The 17,588-nt window shown below is 50.4% G+C and overlaps 1 protein-coding gene across 1 annotated transcript; it reads left to right on the top strand.

The window, feature by feature from the left end:
- The first annotated feature begins 13,747 nt into the window (after nucleotides 1-13,747).
- LOC120997553 (hemoglobin heart muscle subunit alpha-type-like) lies at nucleotides 13,748-15,139 on the top strand. Its single transcript, XM_040427644.1, has 3 exons — nucleotides 13,748-14,001; nucleotides 14,559-14,763; nucleotides 15,004-15,139. Exons 1-3 carry the CDS (start codon nucleotides 13,907-13,909, stop codon nucleotides 15,112-15,114), a joined length of 411 nt encoding a protein of 136 aa, XP_040283578.1. The 5' UTR covers nucleotides 13,748-13,906; the 3' UTR covers nucleotides 15,115-15,139.
- Nucleotides 15,140-17,588: the final 2,449 nt, after the last annotated feature.

Here is a 17,588-nt window from a genome sequence, read left to right as displayed (position 1 = left end):
ACTCACGCATCGCATCCGCGTGGAATACTCGCCGGTGTGTAAGGGGCCTAAGGTGTTTACTGACTACATTTTTATTCCAATAGGAGAAAGTTATTCCCTATCCACAGGATGGAGGAAAATGCATTTTGGTGGGGGTTCTACTACTGGAACCCCCACTGGTCATGAGACTGGGGACCTAATACTTCGTGGAGCAGCTGGTTGGAAATATCTGCCACCGCTCCATTCTTTTCCTTTTTATGGGAGCGCTGGATGTAGCAGAGTAGTCCTGTAGATAGGAGAACTTTCTGTAACTGGAATTCCCCCTTAAGTCTGCAGTGAGGGGGACATAGCTGGTATCTCCTTTACACTTGGACATGCTCCTGGCCAGCTGTATCTTCAGCCCTTCAGCTGGGAATTACGGCCATGCCAGCCCTAGATTCTGTAAAGAGACTTTGGAAAGATGGAGAGGAGTACTACAACCTCCATCATTGCTGATATCCATACATTGCTATTGGGAAGATTTGCACTGTGAATTGTTTGGAACTGTGTTTTGATACCGTTGGATGTACTACAGCTCCCATTCTGCACCATAGCAGAGGTGTAGCTAGGCTTTCCAGCACCTGGGGCATGGGTTCAGCATTGCGCCCCCTGCTGTTGCCACTCTGCCCAATGCATAACTGTGCTCACACAGTCCCACTTACCTAATAAAATCTATCAAAAGGTACCGTTGTACCAATGCACCTTGAAAGAACCAACTGGTCCTACCACATCCAGGGTGTCGCTGGCATGTTGCCGTGATGTCCGGTGGCTCTGGAACAAGGTCCCTGTGGCGATAGAGCAAAAATAATAATCCCATAAGGAAAAAATATATCAGGAGTCAGTACAGAGATCACTCCCATCTATTTATCCCCATGACTGTGACATCCTCTGCATCTGGAGGAAAGAAGGATTGTACACAAACATAGAGGATTATTTACGGTAAGAGCAGTGAGAACAATTAAAATGGCAATCCGAACTTGGGTTTGGTACTGGCTGGTACCTCTACCAAAGCCCGCTTTGGATTCCGATTTTAAATGGTTTTTAAATAAGCAGATATGAATACTTGACTAATGCCCACATTGTGCCCCCTCACAGTAGTTATGTCCTCCTTTGGCCCCTAGTGCCCTCTCCAGCTCTATTTAAAAAAACAAAAACACAAATACCTGCTTCCCTGATCGGCACATCCTGCGTTCCCAGCAGCAGCAGGACGCGCTCACACACACACGTCGCGCTGCTGGCTGTGCAGGCGGCTGATTCCCGGGCTTTTAGCACTCCTCCCACTGCCAGCAGCGCGGCCTGAGCGGGGAGCGCCGGAGACCAGCGGAACAGTAAAGCAGGGAGCGGACGGCTTCCTGCTTCACCATGGAAATAAACCGCCCGACTCCCAAAAGTTGAAGTCCCATACTGGGACGAGTATAATAGGTAAAAAAAAATACGTATGAAGTAAAAAAAAAAAAAGCCCTTTCCCATCAGCAAGCCATTTAAAATAAATAAAAAAATAGACATATTAGATATCGCCATGTGTGTAACATCCATAAAAATATAATATGATCTGCCCTGTCAGGTGATCGACATAATAGACATTTTTTGGTCACAAAAAACATATCAAGTAATCAAAAAGTTATATCAGCCCCACAATGTTTCCAATAAAAACATCTACTCATCCTGCAAAAATCAAGCCCCCACACAAGGCGATCGGCAGAAAAAAAAGCTCTCCAAAAATGGTGACACAAAAACATGATTTATTTTTTTCAAAAATGCTTTTATTGTGTAACACTGAAACACAAATGTAGACATGTTTTGGTTTTGCAGCGTCTAACGAAAAACAAAAAATAAAAACTGCCAGAACAGCCAAATTTTGGTCACCTTGCCTCTGGTCGAGAAACTACTGCAGTGCGGTGCACCCATACAGCAGTATATGAGCACATATGGGCAGAGGCTGCTCTTCCATTAGGCCACTTAGGTCGCCGCCTAAGGCCTCGCTCGCGCTGGTGGGGCACACTGTGGGGACTACAGGTTGGGGGATGATGATAGAAAAGTGAGGACACTAAGCAGGGCCGGTTCTAGGTGAAATGGGGCCCTGGCGCAATAAACAATAAGGCCACTCCCCCATGACACTTGATGACTTTTACAGAAGAAACTGTATATTGTGTGCACAGTGTATCCTATATGTGCATAAAAAACATTTGTGGTCGGGGCGACGGCCCCTGATCGTACTAACCGGACCTTACCGATGGCTGGTTAATGCCGGGAGCCAAGGACGAGGGTAGGCCTAAAAGTGGGCCTACCCCAATGAAACCGCAGAAAAAAGGGGAGGGTGGGTGCGGTACCTGGCTGCACGTCCTGTCTGCGAGTCTTGCCAAGGTTATAAAGGCCAAGGTGGAGTGGCCTCAGCCCCTCCCACAAATACAGGCTGCCCGGCAACCTTAACTACTTGTGGTCGGGGCGACGGCCCCTGATCGCACTAACCGGACCTTACCGATGGCTGCTTAATGCCGGGAGACAAGGACGAGTGTAGACCTAAAAGTGGGCAAAAATAGAGACACAACATACTGCCAAAAACACTTTATTGTATGAGTTACAGGGCAAGCGAGCAAAAAGCATTGCGAATTTCCGATTGAGGATTCGGAACATATTTGGAGAAACAAGACGACCTCCAACGCCCCATGCTCCTGATGATATGCAGAGGTATTTGGTGTCTAGAAGCCGCTGAGGCCGCCCCAATGCGAAATGAGTGGCCTGAGATGGTCTTTGGATCATAACCTAACCCCGCCACTAATGTGCGAACATGCGAAACGAACTGCGATGTTGATAATGGACCCCCCTTAAATGGTAGCAGAGGACTAACCGAAGCTGCCGCCTGAAGCCCTACTGATAATTGCTGCAGGGGCACCAGTCGTTGTGAGAAGGGTAAAACCTCACCTGTGTTGGAGGCCCTGTCTGTGTGGTCTTAGTAGAAGAAATGCTGAGTATGAAGTGGCATGATGCCAGGATAAATTCTGCTTTTGGAGATGACGGCCGCTCCTAACGGAGGCGGTGAATTCCCCGGGCCGGAGGAACCCGTAGAACCCTAGGTATATTGCGGCTTTAATGATTGTGCTGACTAGAGGCCCAAAAGGATTACCGTCCAGGTCCAAAGACAGCTGCCTGAACATCGAGCTGGACAGGGGTTGCTGGACCACTGGCCTACTTGCACTGACTTTCTCAATGCCCCTGAGAGTGGCTTTGATGGCTTGCGACGTGAAGAATGAACCTCGGGTGGGGTTGTTTAACGTGAACAGGTGTTGTACCCCTGCCAAGTAAAGGCGGATAGTGTTGGAAGAGAGGCCGAGGTTGGAATAGCAGTGGGCGATAAAATCCATCATGAATGAAACGTCATCGACGTCGCCCTGAGGGTGTCCATTGGCAAAGTCCCTGTAGAGATTCCAGCCCGTGCGATAATTCCTGATGGTGTTCCCTGAGAGGCTTTGGTTCAAGAGGTCTTTTGCTGTCCTGATCAATGATGCTAATCCCAAACTAGGTCGCTGTATGCTGGAATGTACGCCCCTGTTGTGTCCGCGTGTGGCATGTTCTGGAAAAAAAAATTAAGGTTAAAGCGGGATAGAACATCGGCGGCAGTATTCCTGGAACCCTGAATGTGGGAGCACTCAAAGCAGAAATTATACACCATTGAAAGCCAAACCAATCTACGCATGAGGGACATGATTTTAGGGGATTTGGCTCTGCCTTTGTGGATGATATCAACCAGGTCCTGACTGTCAGTGACAAACATCACCCTAGAATCTGACCACTCGTGGCCCCACACATGAGCCGCTGCCACCAATGGATATAACTCTAATAGGGGGGAAGAGCGAAGAGCCTCCTTGTCTACAGTGATTTGAGATGGCCAGGGGCTGGCAAGCCAGTGATTCCCAAAAATGGCTGCAAAACCCTTTGATGCGGCCGCATCCGAATAAACCGTGGGGCAGGAAGGCCCCCGGGGGGAATGAACAACCTGACCCCATTCCATGAGGACATAAACGTGTTCCACATGGACAGGTCCGCCATGGCCTGTTGGTCCAATTGAACGATACTGTCCTGTTCCGGAGCAGATGGCAGGAGAAGCAAGAGACGTGAAATGAAGGCATGACCCTCATGGCGAAGTTCAGCCTGCCCAGTAAAGACTGGAGATTTGCCTTGGTCAGGAAGCAGGACTCGGAAGCTTCCTGGATGGCCGTCCGGATCTGCCGCAACTTTTCCTCGGGGAGCCTTGCTTCCAACCTAACTGAGTCGAGAATGACCCCCAGGAAGGTGATAGCCTTGGATGGGCCTACCGTTTTCCCTGGGGCTACAGGGACTTGAAGTGCGGAAAATAATTCCAACAAGGAGGACAAGCTAGAGGGCTGCCGGGAAGGGTGTTCTACCAGTAGTAAGTCGTCCAGGTAATGGATGCACATGGGGGCCTCCCCGTGCTCGACCAGGATCCAGTGCAGGGCCTGAGCGAGCCGGTCAAACAGCCAAGGGCTGCTTTTGGAGCCAAACGTCAAGCGATTGGCAAAGTAGTACTTGCCTGCCCACCTGATACCATAGTATTGCCAAAGTTGGGGATGGATCGGAAGAAGTTTGAATGCGTCCGCAATATCCGTTTTGGACAACCAAGCCCCCCTACCTGCCTCAAGTATGAACTGTATTGCCTCATCAATTGAAGAGTACTTCATATTAAATTCTTCAGATGGTATGAGGGAGTTAATACTGGGCACGTTGGAAGAATGAGGAGCCGAGAGGTCATAAATAAGCCTTTTTTTATTGGAATCTTTCTTGGCCACCACACCGATGGGGTTGACCCTCCAAACATCGAAGGGAATGGAATCGAAGGGGCCGATGAGGAACCCTTTGTCTAACTCCAAGACAATCGCAGTTTGCACTGCCTCCGGATCCCGCCTGGCGGAAAGAAGGTTCTCACACTCCCAGTTGGACTGAGGGAGGGCCACCAACCCCGTATGGAACAGATGCGTGACAAACTGACGATCGAGATGACCCTTCAGGAGCGCCCCGAGGAGGTCCACGTTTATGTCGGTCAGTCATGGCTGCTTGGAGGATTTTTTTGGACATGTGGACCTGGGGTGAGCACGGAAGCAGACATGGAGGGCCCTGCACCCGCTGAACATGAATTGACCGAAATTGAAGTTATTGCATATTTGACTTTTACCCAAATATACAATAGGTCTACCGAACTTATCCATGAGGGCCGGGCCCCTGGGGACCCCTGACGTGCCCGGAAGGGCTCTATCTGGTTGGGAGACCGCTTCATTGGGGCACCATTCTGTAGCATGAAAGATGGACTGACATGAACCACAAGTGGGGGCTCGGAGACCTGCAAAATGTCTGCAGAAGAGCTCCATGTCGAGCATAGCCCAATTTGTTAAGAACTGGAATTGTGCAAGAGCGGCTGCTGCTTTGGCCGCGAAGGAACGATGACAATCGTAAAAAGCCGAGCCCCCATACTTGTGGCCTAAATCGGTGACCTGATAGAGATACGAATCAAGCTCTTCCCTCCTATTCGGCTGCGCAGAGCAGATGACATCCCTGAACAGACTGAAAGCGAGAACGAACTTGGGTATGGAAAGCTTGCGATTAAGGCAGGAATCTTTGGATTTCAACACTACTGAGATCTCTCCGCAATCAATAGTTTTGTTCTCATTAGCATCATGCGACGCTATGAGAATTGAAGCCAGGTTCACTTCCTTTCCAGCCAATATATCCTTCCTGATATTTTCTGCCACGAAGTGAGCCGGGGCAATGGCCGGAGGAGTGAAGGACATACCTGGGGAACCTGCCAGAGGCCATGGTGGGGTTGCCACAGGAGCCACTGGCTGCAAGACGGCGGAGGCCCTGGACTCGAGCTCCATGACCCTGGTCTGGATGTCTGCTACTGAAGCAGCCAGACTTCCCATTGTGGCGTGCAACTGAGCCAAAGAAGTCTGAATTGTGGGTAACAATGCTTGATCACTGGAAGGTCCCGGATATGACACCAGCAGTCTATACAGCTCCGCCTTTCTGGCTGATGCCGGGTGGCTGATGCCCCTTCTGTTTAATTCCGCGACCAGCTTTGGAATTGTCCAATTCCTGAGGGATCCATGGCCAGTCAGACCGGAAACCTGGGACTCGGAGATGGACGAAGCGTCATCTATGTTCGAAGCCTGGGACATGTTGACCGCGCCGACTGACAGGACGAACCTGGACACCACCTGAGGACTAAAACCTTAGTTACTATGTGGAAAGGAGACCGGGAGGAGACAACGCATGCAGAGGAAACCCTAGTGACAGGGGGGCGGTGACTGACCACCACCAGGGGTGAGATGGGCCGACCCTACGACCGTGGACGGCGCCCCGTGGACCAGTGCTGACACTTACCTGGGTATGGATACGGACGTGAATGGAACAGGTACCGTGGAAGAGGACCCGAACCCACCGACGGAGGTGGAGGCCTTGTTCTAGGAAGGCCGATGGAACTGAAGCCCCCTAACGTTGCTGTCGCGTGAAAACAACAAAAAAATAAAAATCATGATGAACATAACCTTTATGCCCTGAATACCGAAGGCGACCACATGCTAGAAGAGCACTGGCCGGTGGACCCCCAACAAATTTTTTATTTGATTTTTTTGATTTTTTTTAAAATTATTCTACCTACCTACCGACCTGAACGTACCAGGCCGGTCAACCAGCCACCACGGGCAGACGAGACATGGTGCCTGAACGTTTCAAGCGGACATGTGACGAGGACTGATGAATATGACAACCTAGACGTTCCAGGCAGGACAACATGCCACCGCGGGCGGCAGACGTGACATTGCCTGAACGCTTCAAGCAGACGTGCAACAAGGATTGACGAGTACAACAACCTGGACGTTCCAGGCAGGACAACATGCCACCGTGGGTGGCAGACGTGACATAGCCTGAATGCTTCAAGCAGACGTGCCACAAGGATTGACGAGTACAACAACCTGGACGTTCCAGGCAGGACAACATGCCACCACGGGCGGCAGACGTGACATTGCCTGAACGCTTCAAGCAGACATACAACAAGGATTGACGAGTACAACAACCTGGACGTTCCAGGCAGGACCACATGCCACCGCTGGTGGCGGACGTGACATTGCCCGAACACTTCAAGCAGACATGTAACGAGGACTGATAAGCATAACAACCCGGACGTTCCAGGCAGGACAACATGCCACCACTGGCGGCAGACGTGACATTGCGCCCGAACGCTTCAGGCCGACGTGTAACGAAAAATGATAATCATACATAACCTGTAGTTTCCAGGCAAGACAACATGCCACCCAGGCGGCGGACGTGACATAGCACATAAACACAACAGCAGCCGTGCAATGAGGATTGACCAGCAATACGACCTGAAGTACCAGGCAAGACAACATGCCACCGCAGCGGCAGACGTGACATAGCAAACGAACGCTTTGATGGACGTGCAACGAGGACTGACAAACATAACCCCTGAAGAAACAAGATAAGATAGTAAGCCCAACATGGTGCCACTGTGACAGGACGCCTGACCTCCACTGGTGCCATGCAAAGAACCGCCCCCCCCCCCCCAAGCCGATGTGGATATGGACAGCAGCTGAACCTTACCTAACGTGCAATGCGGACAATGCTGCCTGGTCGCACCAGGTGCCGGCCCACCATCACTAGACCCCCTGGCAAGCCTGTGAGCCCTACATGGCATAATAACACCACTGTGAAAATAACATAAATACATAAGAAAAAGCATGGAATAAGAGAACGTACCACCTAAGGCTTTGCAAGAGATGTCCGTGGAATGGCGTGAAGCGTCAGCTATGTGACCTGATCGCAGCCACTGAAATATGATGCAGTATTTGAATACAGTGATTATGCAGCGTACTCAAATTAGGTTTAAAAAGTGTTCCTGGGTGTTGTAGTGCAATAGTGACACTAACCTGAGAGAGCTGACTCTCTGCAAGGCAGGTGATGATGAGAAATGTTCGTGACGCCAGTGCCAATTAAACGGTGGCACGCCGTTTGCTGATAGCAGGAATAATTGAGGAACCACGTGATGTTAAAGCAGAACTCAAACTTTAGTAGTCATCATATAGGGACATTAACGGAAGCGCAGTTCCTTTGCAGACAGTTGATTTTCAATACAGTTGATGCAGGCAATATATGTATAGCAAGGTGACTTCAGAGTGTTAAACACAGGACTTGCAGTACAGGCGGCTTGCACTCTATTCCTGACTGATCCTGGAACATAGAAAATCTTCTCCAAGGCCCAATACCCTAGCTCTGGCGTATATCCTTGGTTTTATCTTTATCAAGTACCTCCTCTGTTGTCTTGAGTACCTCTTGCTTTCCTTGACATGCCTCTGTCTCTCTCTCAGCTTCCTCAGGCTCTTTAACTGAGGTGTTCCTGCTTCTGCATAGGTGAACTCAGGAGGGGAACCTTCTCTGTTTGAATCTGGAACCCGGTTACAGGGACTGCAATACCCTCTCCTGGTCTGCAGGCTTCCGGCCTGGACTTGACTCTGACATAGTCTAAACTCCAACTGCTGTAGACTGGCTTTAGACTAGACTGACTTTAGACTCCAACTCCAGACTCTAGACCCACTTTTCCTTCCCTGACTGGGCCTTATATAAACTAGGGCTCCCTAGCTCCCTCTAGTGACTAAGAGCTGGAATGACACCCCTAGCCGGCCTGTACATGCAAGTTTCACAGTAACAGGGAAATACATAGCATTACAGTTTATAGAGATGACTTATACCAACTTCCCCATAAATAAGGGGGGACGACAGCACACAAGTGACCCTTCTGTAGTGACGGGCATTACAGTCCCCGTACACTACAATTATGTCCTGGCGAATTTAAATTATTGAGTGATATCATCATTAGCATATATAGAAGCACCGAGCGGCTCATATCATCTATAACGCCCCGGTAATAGGAGGTATAACACATAAATGGAGTGCTGCTGTGGGTGGCAAGCGGGGCAACGAACCAGCAAGACAAACAATTTATTTTTGTATTTTTTTTCCAGGACACCCAGAATCCAACGAACCCCCGTGGGCCGCCCTCCCTGCGACGGAAGACCCTGTTGTCTCAGTGCAAGGCGCCCCATGGCAGGAGAGATCGTGTCCGCAAAGGGGAGGAGCCGCCGCGAGTGCCTAGCAACCGGCAACACAAGCGGCCGCACGCCGAACGCTCTCAGAGCACGTGAACGAAGGGGGAAGGGGGCGGGGCTGAGTAATCCGGCCTGGGACACAGGATCCCGCGATGCTCCGGACCCGCCACCAGCTCCCCCCGCGCCCGATACCGGTAAGAGCTATAATGACCAGGGCGAGCGGCACCTACCCGACGCTGGCGCCGGCCCCGACACCGGAACCCCCGCTTACCTGTGCGCAACAGCCTCGCAGAGACGCACGGCCGGAACCCTATACTTACCTACGCCGGTCGTGGAGGTGCGGGACGTGCAGGGAACCAGGCAAGTGAAACGACACCCGGAAGTACCTGGCTGCACGCCCCGTCTGCGAGTCTTGCCAAGGTTATAAAGGCCAAGGGGGAGTGGCCTCAGCCCCTCCCACAAATACAGGCTGCCCGGCAGCCTTAACTACATTTCACATGAAAACTTACAATTACTTGGCTTGGCCCTTGGGGATCTCGGACACCACTTCCACACTTTGCCGGGGGCTCGGCGGAGCTGATGTTGTGCTTTATCCTAATGAGAAAGATTTCATAATAAGGATTTGGAGAAGGGGCAGAGCGATAGCAGAGCAGGGAGAGGCTGGTGCTGCTACTAGGGGGTCATACCATGGGGGAGTAATAAAGCCCACCATAATGCCCCCCCAGTAGAAAAAATTCTCCTTATAATGTGAAAAATACCCCCTTGTAATGCCCCCAGTTGAGCTAATGTCCCCATAGTGCCCCCATAATGTGCCAGTATGAAATACCCCTATATAGTGCCCCCCATAATGTACCAGTATAAAATACCCCTTCTCAGTGCTCCCGTAGATGACCCCATACTACTCCTCTCCCTTCTTCCCCATAGTACCCACCATAATGTGTCCCAGTATAAAATGCTACTGTACAGAGCCCCCATATAAAATAACTGTTCTTTGTGGCCTCAGTAGATGCCCCTATAGTGCCCACCAATAATGTGCTAGTAATAAGTGCCCCAATAATGTGTCAGTAATAAGTGCCCTCATAGATGCCCCCCAATCATGTGCCAGTAGCCAGAGGCCCCCCCATATCATGTGCCACTGCCAATAGCCAGAGCCCCCCCTATCATGTGCCAGTAGCCAGAGCCGCCCCTATCATGTGCCAATAGCCAGAGCCCCCCGCTATCATGTGCCAGTAGCCAGAGCCCCCCCTATCATGTGCCAGTAGCCAGAGCCCCCCCATCATGTGCCAGTAGCCAGAGCCCCCCCATCATGTGCCAGTAGCCAGAGCCCCCCTATCATGTGCCAGTAGCCAGAGCCCCCCCCTATCATGTACCAGTAGCCAGAGCCCCCTCTATCATGTACCAGTAGCCAGAGCCCCCCCTATCATGTGCCAGTAGCCATAGCCCCCCCCCCCCCTATCATGTGCCAGTAGCCAGAGCCCCCCTATCATGTGCCAGTAGCCAGAGCCCCCCCCCCTATCATGTACCAGTAGCCAGAGCCCCCCCTATCATGTACCAGTAGCCAGAGCCCCCCCTATCATGTGCCAGTAGCCATAGCCCCCCCCTATCATGTGCCAGTAGCCATAGCCCCCCCCCTATCATGTGCCAGTAGCCATAGCCCCCCCCCTATCATGTACCAGTAGGGCTTGCTCCTTCTTCTCTGCTCTGAAAGCGGAGCCTGTGGCAACATCAGACAGACGCGAAGACGTACCTGCCTGTGCCGCGCGTGCCGCTCACAGCCTCTGCTCTTAGTCTCCAGTCTCGACTCTCGAGTCTCTTAAAGAGGCAGGCAGCCGCCGGCAGGGGGCCCCTCCTTTAATTACATTACTCCGGACCGGACCGCCCGCCGCCCGGGACTCCTGCGGAGTTAGCAGCGCCACCACACTGTCCCACAGACAGAAGGAAATAGAATTATTAAATAGAATGAATAGTAGTTAGTTGCGGGGCGGCACTGGGGGCCCCGAAGGACTCGGGGGCCCGGGGGCAATTGCCCCCCTTGCCTCTATGGAAGCGCCGGCCCTGACACTAAGATGTCTGTGTGTCACACTCTGCAGAGACGAGGCGGCTGAGAGAAGTTGTCCGGACCGAATGGAGAAGATGATGACAGAGAAGATCTACATCGGAGGAGACGTCACCTGGGAGGCCCTGGAGGTGAGAGGTACGAGCTGCTGTATAGCAAGTAGAGCAAAATGCGGTGTGTGGGGGGAGGGTCAATTTAGAGAACTGGGCCAGGGTTACTGCAAAGTGTTAATATGCACTGTGAATATAAGCCCTGTACTGTGTTGTCACTGTGCATATTAACCCTTTACTGTGATGTCACTGCATATTAGGCCTCATGCACACGACCGTTGTTTGCTTCCGCGTCCGCTCTGCTGATTTTAGCGTTTCAGGTGCGGACCCATTAATTTCTATGGAGCCGTTGAAAATGCGGATAGTGCACCGTTTGCCATCCGCGTTCGAGATCCGTGGTTCCAGTCCGTCCAAAAAATATAACCTGTCCTATTCTTGTCCGCGGAAAGCGGTTCGCAGACCCATTCAAGTCAATGGGACCGCTAAAAAAACGCGGAGGCACACAAGATTATCATCCGTGTCTGCGCGTCCACTTCCGTTTTATTCCTATCATTTGCATGGCAAACCTGTCTTAGACATTTTTTTTACCTTCTTTTATGTCTGGTGGTCCTCCAAAAATAAATGAAGACACACGGAAACAAAAACGGATCACGGAACAACGGAACCCCATTTTGCGGAACGGAACACAACAACGGTCGTGTGCATGAGGCCTTAAAAGGGTACTCCGGGATAGAAAAATAAATCCCCTATCCAAAGGATAGGAGATAAGTGTCTGATCGAGAAGGGGGGGGGGGGGGGGGGTCTGGCCGATGGGATCCCCCACGATCTCCTGTATGGTACTCCGGATCTCCTTGTGCCCGGAGCGGTGGTCAACACTCCCCCTTCATGTATCTATGGGAAAGCCGCAGATACAGCACTTGTGTATCTCCGAGTCTTCCATAGAGATACATGGAGGGGGAGTGTTGACCACACCACTGCTCCGTGCGGTGGTTGACACAGCTTATTTCTTGAGGACTGAGCCGGGGCGCCGTACGGGAGAACACGGGCATCCCAACGATCTTCGTGGGGCCTCATGTTCAAATTTCGCCTAAGACCTCACATAGTCTAGAGCCGCCTCTGCCTATGGGGTGTTGCTGTGGTGGATTTTCACCTGTTACCCCAAGCCCCAATGAATATGGCCCAGTTCTCTAAGTCACCCCCCTCCCCCCGCACACCACATTTTGCTGTACTTGCTATACAGCAGCACGTACCTCTCACCTCCAGGGCCTCCCAGGTGACGTCTCCTCAGATGTAGATCTTCTCTGTCATCATCTTCTCCATTTGGTCCGTACATCTTTTCTCAGCCGCCTCGTCTCTGCAGAGTGTGACACACAGACGTCTTAGCTTCCTCCCTTCTCTATCATCATCCCCCAACCTGGAGTCCCCACAGTGTTAGGGCTCATACACACGACCGTGTGCTGACCGGGCCCATGCTGCTGTCCTCGATCCGCATCCGACGTTCCGCACCGTAAAAAAGTAGTGCATGCACTACTTTTTTGCGGTGCGGAGGCACGGACAGAAAAACACTCTGTAGTGTTTCCATGGGCTTCCGATCCATGCCTCCGTTCCGCATCTCCATGATTGCGGACCCATTCAAGTGAATTCAACTGATGCCCGTGTATTGCGGACCCCCTGTATGCGGCCCGTGATACGGCCACGGTGTGCATGAGCCCTTATCCTGCTGCTCGCTGTGCCCCCCGATACCCCCAAATACTATCCTGAAGAAAAATTAGTGCCCCATAGTCATAGTGCTCCTCATAGTCCCACCAATAGTAATTCCCTTCTAGAATGCCCCCATTAGTAATACTGCCCCCTACAGTGCCCCCAACAGTGATAACGCTACCATGTGTTACTCCACCCCGAGGTTTCCTCCTCGCACACATTCTCTCTGGCATTGTTTTCTCCCACTAAAAATATGCCAGAAAAATGTGTTTTGTTTTTTTGTTTGTTTGTTTGTTTTTGCTTAGTAGAAGCGCTTTTTATGTTCTATCTTTCATTTTCCAAAGAAACTCTGACAAATAAAAGGTGAAATCTGATTGGTTGCTATGGGCAGCTCAGCCAGATTCCCTTTGTACCAGTTTTGATAAAACTCCTCCGTTGTGTTTAAATAAAATGCAAGAGGAGCAAAAACACTCGCTTTATTGCCCTGAGCTTCATATTTTGCATAGACGTTCAGATAAGTTCTGGATCTGGTGGTTTTCATGAAAAAAAAAAGACGCACCAAAGATCGCAATAAACAGCAAAAAACATCACATAAAAACATTGGCCTAATTTATTACAACTAACAGCAGGACTTATAAAACCACAAGCGGGAAAAAAGCGATGTTTGAATTAACATTGAAATAATTGGGAATTTATCTTTGGTGCTAAATGTCAGTGAAAATCCATAACAAAAATCTGTCCTGTGAACATTCCCCTAATCTACAAGAGCCGCCGGCTGATTGTGTCTGCACTCCAGTCCAGGAGTTGTCAGCCAGGCCAGGTTGTCAGGCTCTCCTGTAGGGCCCCAGGTGTGCTGGATCAGCAGCCATTCCTCCCTATATAAAGGTGATGATGGAGTCTGGGGCCCCTCAGTGCAGATTGGCCCTTGTGCTGGAGCTTCACATCCCAGGATGGCGCTATCAGATGCTGAGAAGGCGGCTTTGGAGCCCTTGTTTGTGAAGATTGACGCTGACGCTGAGAAGATTGGAGGTGAAGCCATGGAGAGGTGAGCGGCAGAGCCAGATAGTCACTGCTACAAGGGGCTGGGAAGGAGGAGCTGATACATTGTTACACCTGGTGCTCCGCCCCCTGCACTACATGCAACAATGTATCAGATTTGTTTGGAATCTTCCTTTGACATGAGAGAGACCTCAGGATTTGGGTGAGATGAATCATGTGATTTATTTTATTTGGCAGAGCAGTTTGTTCATAAGTTCTCTTATTGCATTGTTTTCACTCAGGTTATTGTGGCTGAGCTGCAGTACCAGATGCATCCTGTGGGTGAGTGGTGCTGTCGATGCTAATCCTGCAAAACCTCATTAGTGTTATACCAGGTGACGGAGGTTTGCACAGGATTAGTAAAACATGGCTGTTTCTGTTAAACAGTGCCACCCCTGTCTACAGGCCGTGTGTGATACTGCAGTTCACTTCAATGGAACTGAACTACAATTAGATGGGTGTGTTGCTGCTTCTGAATGGAGGTAGCTATCTGTACCTAATACTCGGCCATCCTTAAAGTTGGACACTGTTCTCCTATAACCCTGGATGCTCCTCTTTCCTCAGTCTCTTCCAGCACCATCCAGACACCAAGTCCCACTTCACTCATATGGATGTGACCCCTGGCAGTCAGGATCTGAAGACACATGGAGGGAAGATCATCCACGCCATTAATGATGCCCTCAACCACTATGGAAGTCTGCAGGAGAACTTGGCCACATTGCGGGAGATGCACACCAACAAGCTGAAGCTCAGTGTGGACACCATCAAGGTGAGGAGCAGATCTGTCCAGTGGTATACATACAGCCTGTAACATTCTATGAAATGGTGCCACTCTTGTCTATGGTTGTATCTGGTATTGTAGTTCTTCCTTACTATCAATGGCTGAGCTGTAGAACCAGACACAACCCATGGACAAGAGTGGAGCCATTTCTGGGGTTAAAGGCACCCCCATCCTTCTAAGAATTGTTGTAGTGTTGAGCATGAACTGACTCCCATCATCCATCCTCAGCTGCTTTGTGGTTGTCTCCTGGAGGTCATCGTCAAGCATTTCCCGGATGTGGACAAGTCGGCCTGTGACAAGTTCCTCAATGAGGTTGCAGTTGCCCTGATCTCCAGCTGACCGGGAGGCATCTTACTCAGATCTATGTCCATGTGTCTCCTGTTACAAGCGTCTGTCCTCCATGATACTGATGACGGCTCCATAACCCGGGATCTCCATTCCTATCTGTAATAAATATTATATACTTGTACATCCTGTCTCCTTGTGCTTTTCTAGTTTGAGCTCCTGTAATGGTGAATTTGGTCAATGGTGTGTACATCAAATCCAGTATATTATGGCGCTGGAGAGGAAGGAATGATGTCACGAGGTGTAGAAGACATAAATGGGGTTGTCCGACTCCTGTTCTATTATGGAGAATTCCCCAAGTTTAATCTGTACATTTAGAGGACCTGGGACATCTGTTATGTAATAAGATTGCTGGTGTAATACTTCATGTCTCTAGTGGTGGTGCTGTAGGGAAATATTTCAGTTTCACTGATTACAGCTGATCGTGGTACTCCAGACTTTCCCCATGCTGTGGTCAGGGAGTTCTGTTTGCCTGGGATATACCACAAAATGGCATAATCAGAAAAACAATTAATACATTTCCAATAAAAATATTAAAACTTGACTTGAGACCCCCAACTATATTATCTGCTATCGTAAAGGCTGATATGGGAAGGTGGGAGAAGGGGAGTCTTATGTGTAGTGATGACCGAAGTTTTTAAAAATTAGATTCCGCTGCTTCATAGTTAAAAAAAGACAGACATCAGACCAAGTTCAACCAAGGGATAGGTGGGGATGCGAATCCCAGAAGGGAGAGACTCAGATTTCTACACATTTTCATAAGCATTATAAGCATTAATGTCATTTACTTTTAGGAATTCATCTAAACCAGGGGCGGATTGAAAACTCATGGGGCCCCTGTGTCCCCACACTCACATATCAGGCCGGCTCCATGCTCATGTGGGCCCTTGGGCGATAAAGTCTCAGTGGGCCCTCTTATACAGTGATAACTCTGAGTACAGATAATATAATAGATGTCCTATGTAACAACACAGAGTACAGAAAATGTAGTAGTGTTACCTGCAGTCCTATGTAAAACCACAGATAACACTAGTCCTGATAATGTGGTAGTGTTACCTATGTCCTTAGTGTGCCTCCTTGTGTCTCTCCCACGGACTCCATGCTGGCAGTGCTGCCTCCTCTTCCATCTTCTTCTTGTCCCTTACAGAACGTCCTGATGCAGCTGAGTCAAGACATACGAGCACTGTGGGCAGGGTGAAACAGGCACATAGCTAGGCCTCACCACACTCCAGCCAGGCTCCTCTCCATACAGGGTCACTAGTGGGGTGACAGGAGGAGCAGGGTCACTAGTGGGGTGACGGGGGGGAGCAGGGTCACTAGTGGGGTGACGGGGGGGAGCAGGGTCACTAGTGGGGTGACGGGGGGGAGCAGGGTCACTAGTGGGGTGACGGGGGGAGCAGGGTCACTAGTGGGGTGACAAGAGGAGCAGGGTCACAGGAGGAGGGGGGAGCAGTGTTACTAGTAGGGTGACAGGAGGAGGGGGGAGCAGGGTCACTAGTGGGGTGACAGGAGGAGGGGGGAGCAGGGTCACTAGTGGGGTGACAGGAGGACCGCACTAGACTTGGTATAAATTTTGCGGGCCGGAACCAGGTAGCTTTGCCAAAAAGAAATGCAAACGCTGTGAGGGGGCACGTGTGAGCATTACTACTGTGAAGAGGGCACATATCTGGCATAACTACTGTGAGGGGGCACATATCAGGGTATAACTACTGTGAGGAGGGCATAACTACTGTGAAGAAAGCACATATCAGGGCATAACTACTGTGAGGGGGAACGAGTGAGCATTACTACTGTGAAGAGGGCACATATCTGGCATAGCTACTGTGAGGAGGCACATATCAGGGTATAACTACTGTGAGGAGGGCACATATCAGAGCATAACTACTGTGAAGAGGGCACATATCTGGGCATAACTACTGTGAAGGGGCACATATCTGGGCATAACTACTGTGAGGGAGCACATATCTGGGCATAACTACTGTGAGGGGGCACATATCGGGGTATAACTACTGTGAAGAGGGCACATATCAGGGCATAATTACTGTGAAGAGGGCACATATCTGGGCATAACTACTGTGAGGGGGCACATATCTGGGCATAACTACTGTGAGGGGGCATGTGTGAGCATTACTACTGTGAAGAGGGCACATATCTTGGCATTATTACTGTGATGTATACATGTGTGTAATGTATGTAGTGCAGTATGTGATGCTCACACACTGCACTACATACATTACACACATGTATACATCACATACTGCGCTGTCACCTTCTTCTGCAGGTCTACCTTGATGTCTGGTCTTTAGGCTTCAGTCAGATCCTCCACCGCCATACTTGCGCCGCGTCCCCGACACCACCAGGAGCTGGCCCCTCCTCCTTTCATCTCCCGCCGACTTCTCCTACAGCAGGGCGCTCTATCGCTCCAGTGCCCGCCCAATCTTACCAATCAGGGGCGTAGCTATAAATGA

Source organism: Bufo bufo, chromosome 4 (assembly GCF_905171765.1).
Source record: "Bufo bufo chromosome 4, aBufBuf1.1, whole genome shotgun sequence".
Taxonomy (NCBI): domain Eukaryota; kingdom Metazoa; phylum Chordata; class Amphibia; order Anura; family Bufonidae; genus Bufo; species Bufo bufo.
The sequence above is the reverse complement of the archived record's forward strand: the minus strand, read 5'-3'. Positions and strand labels throughout refer to the sequence as shown.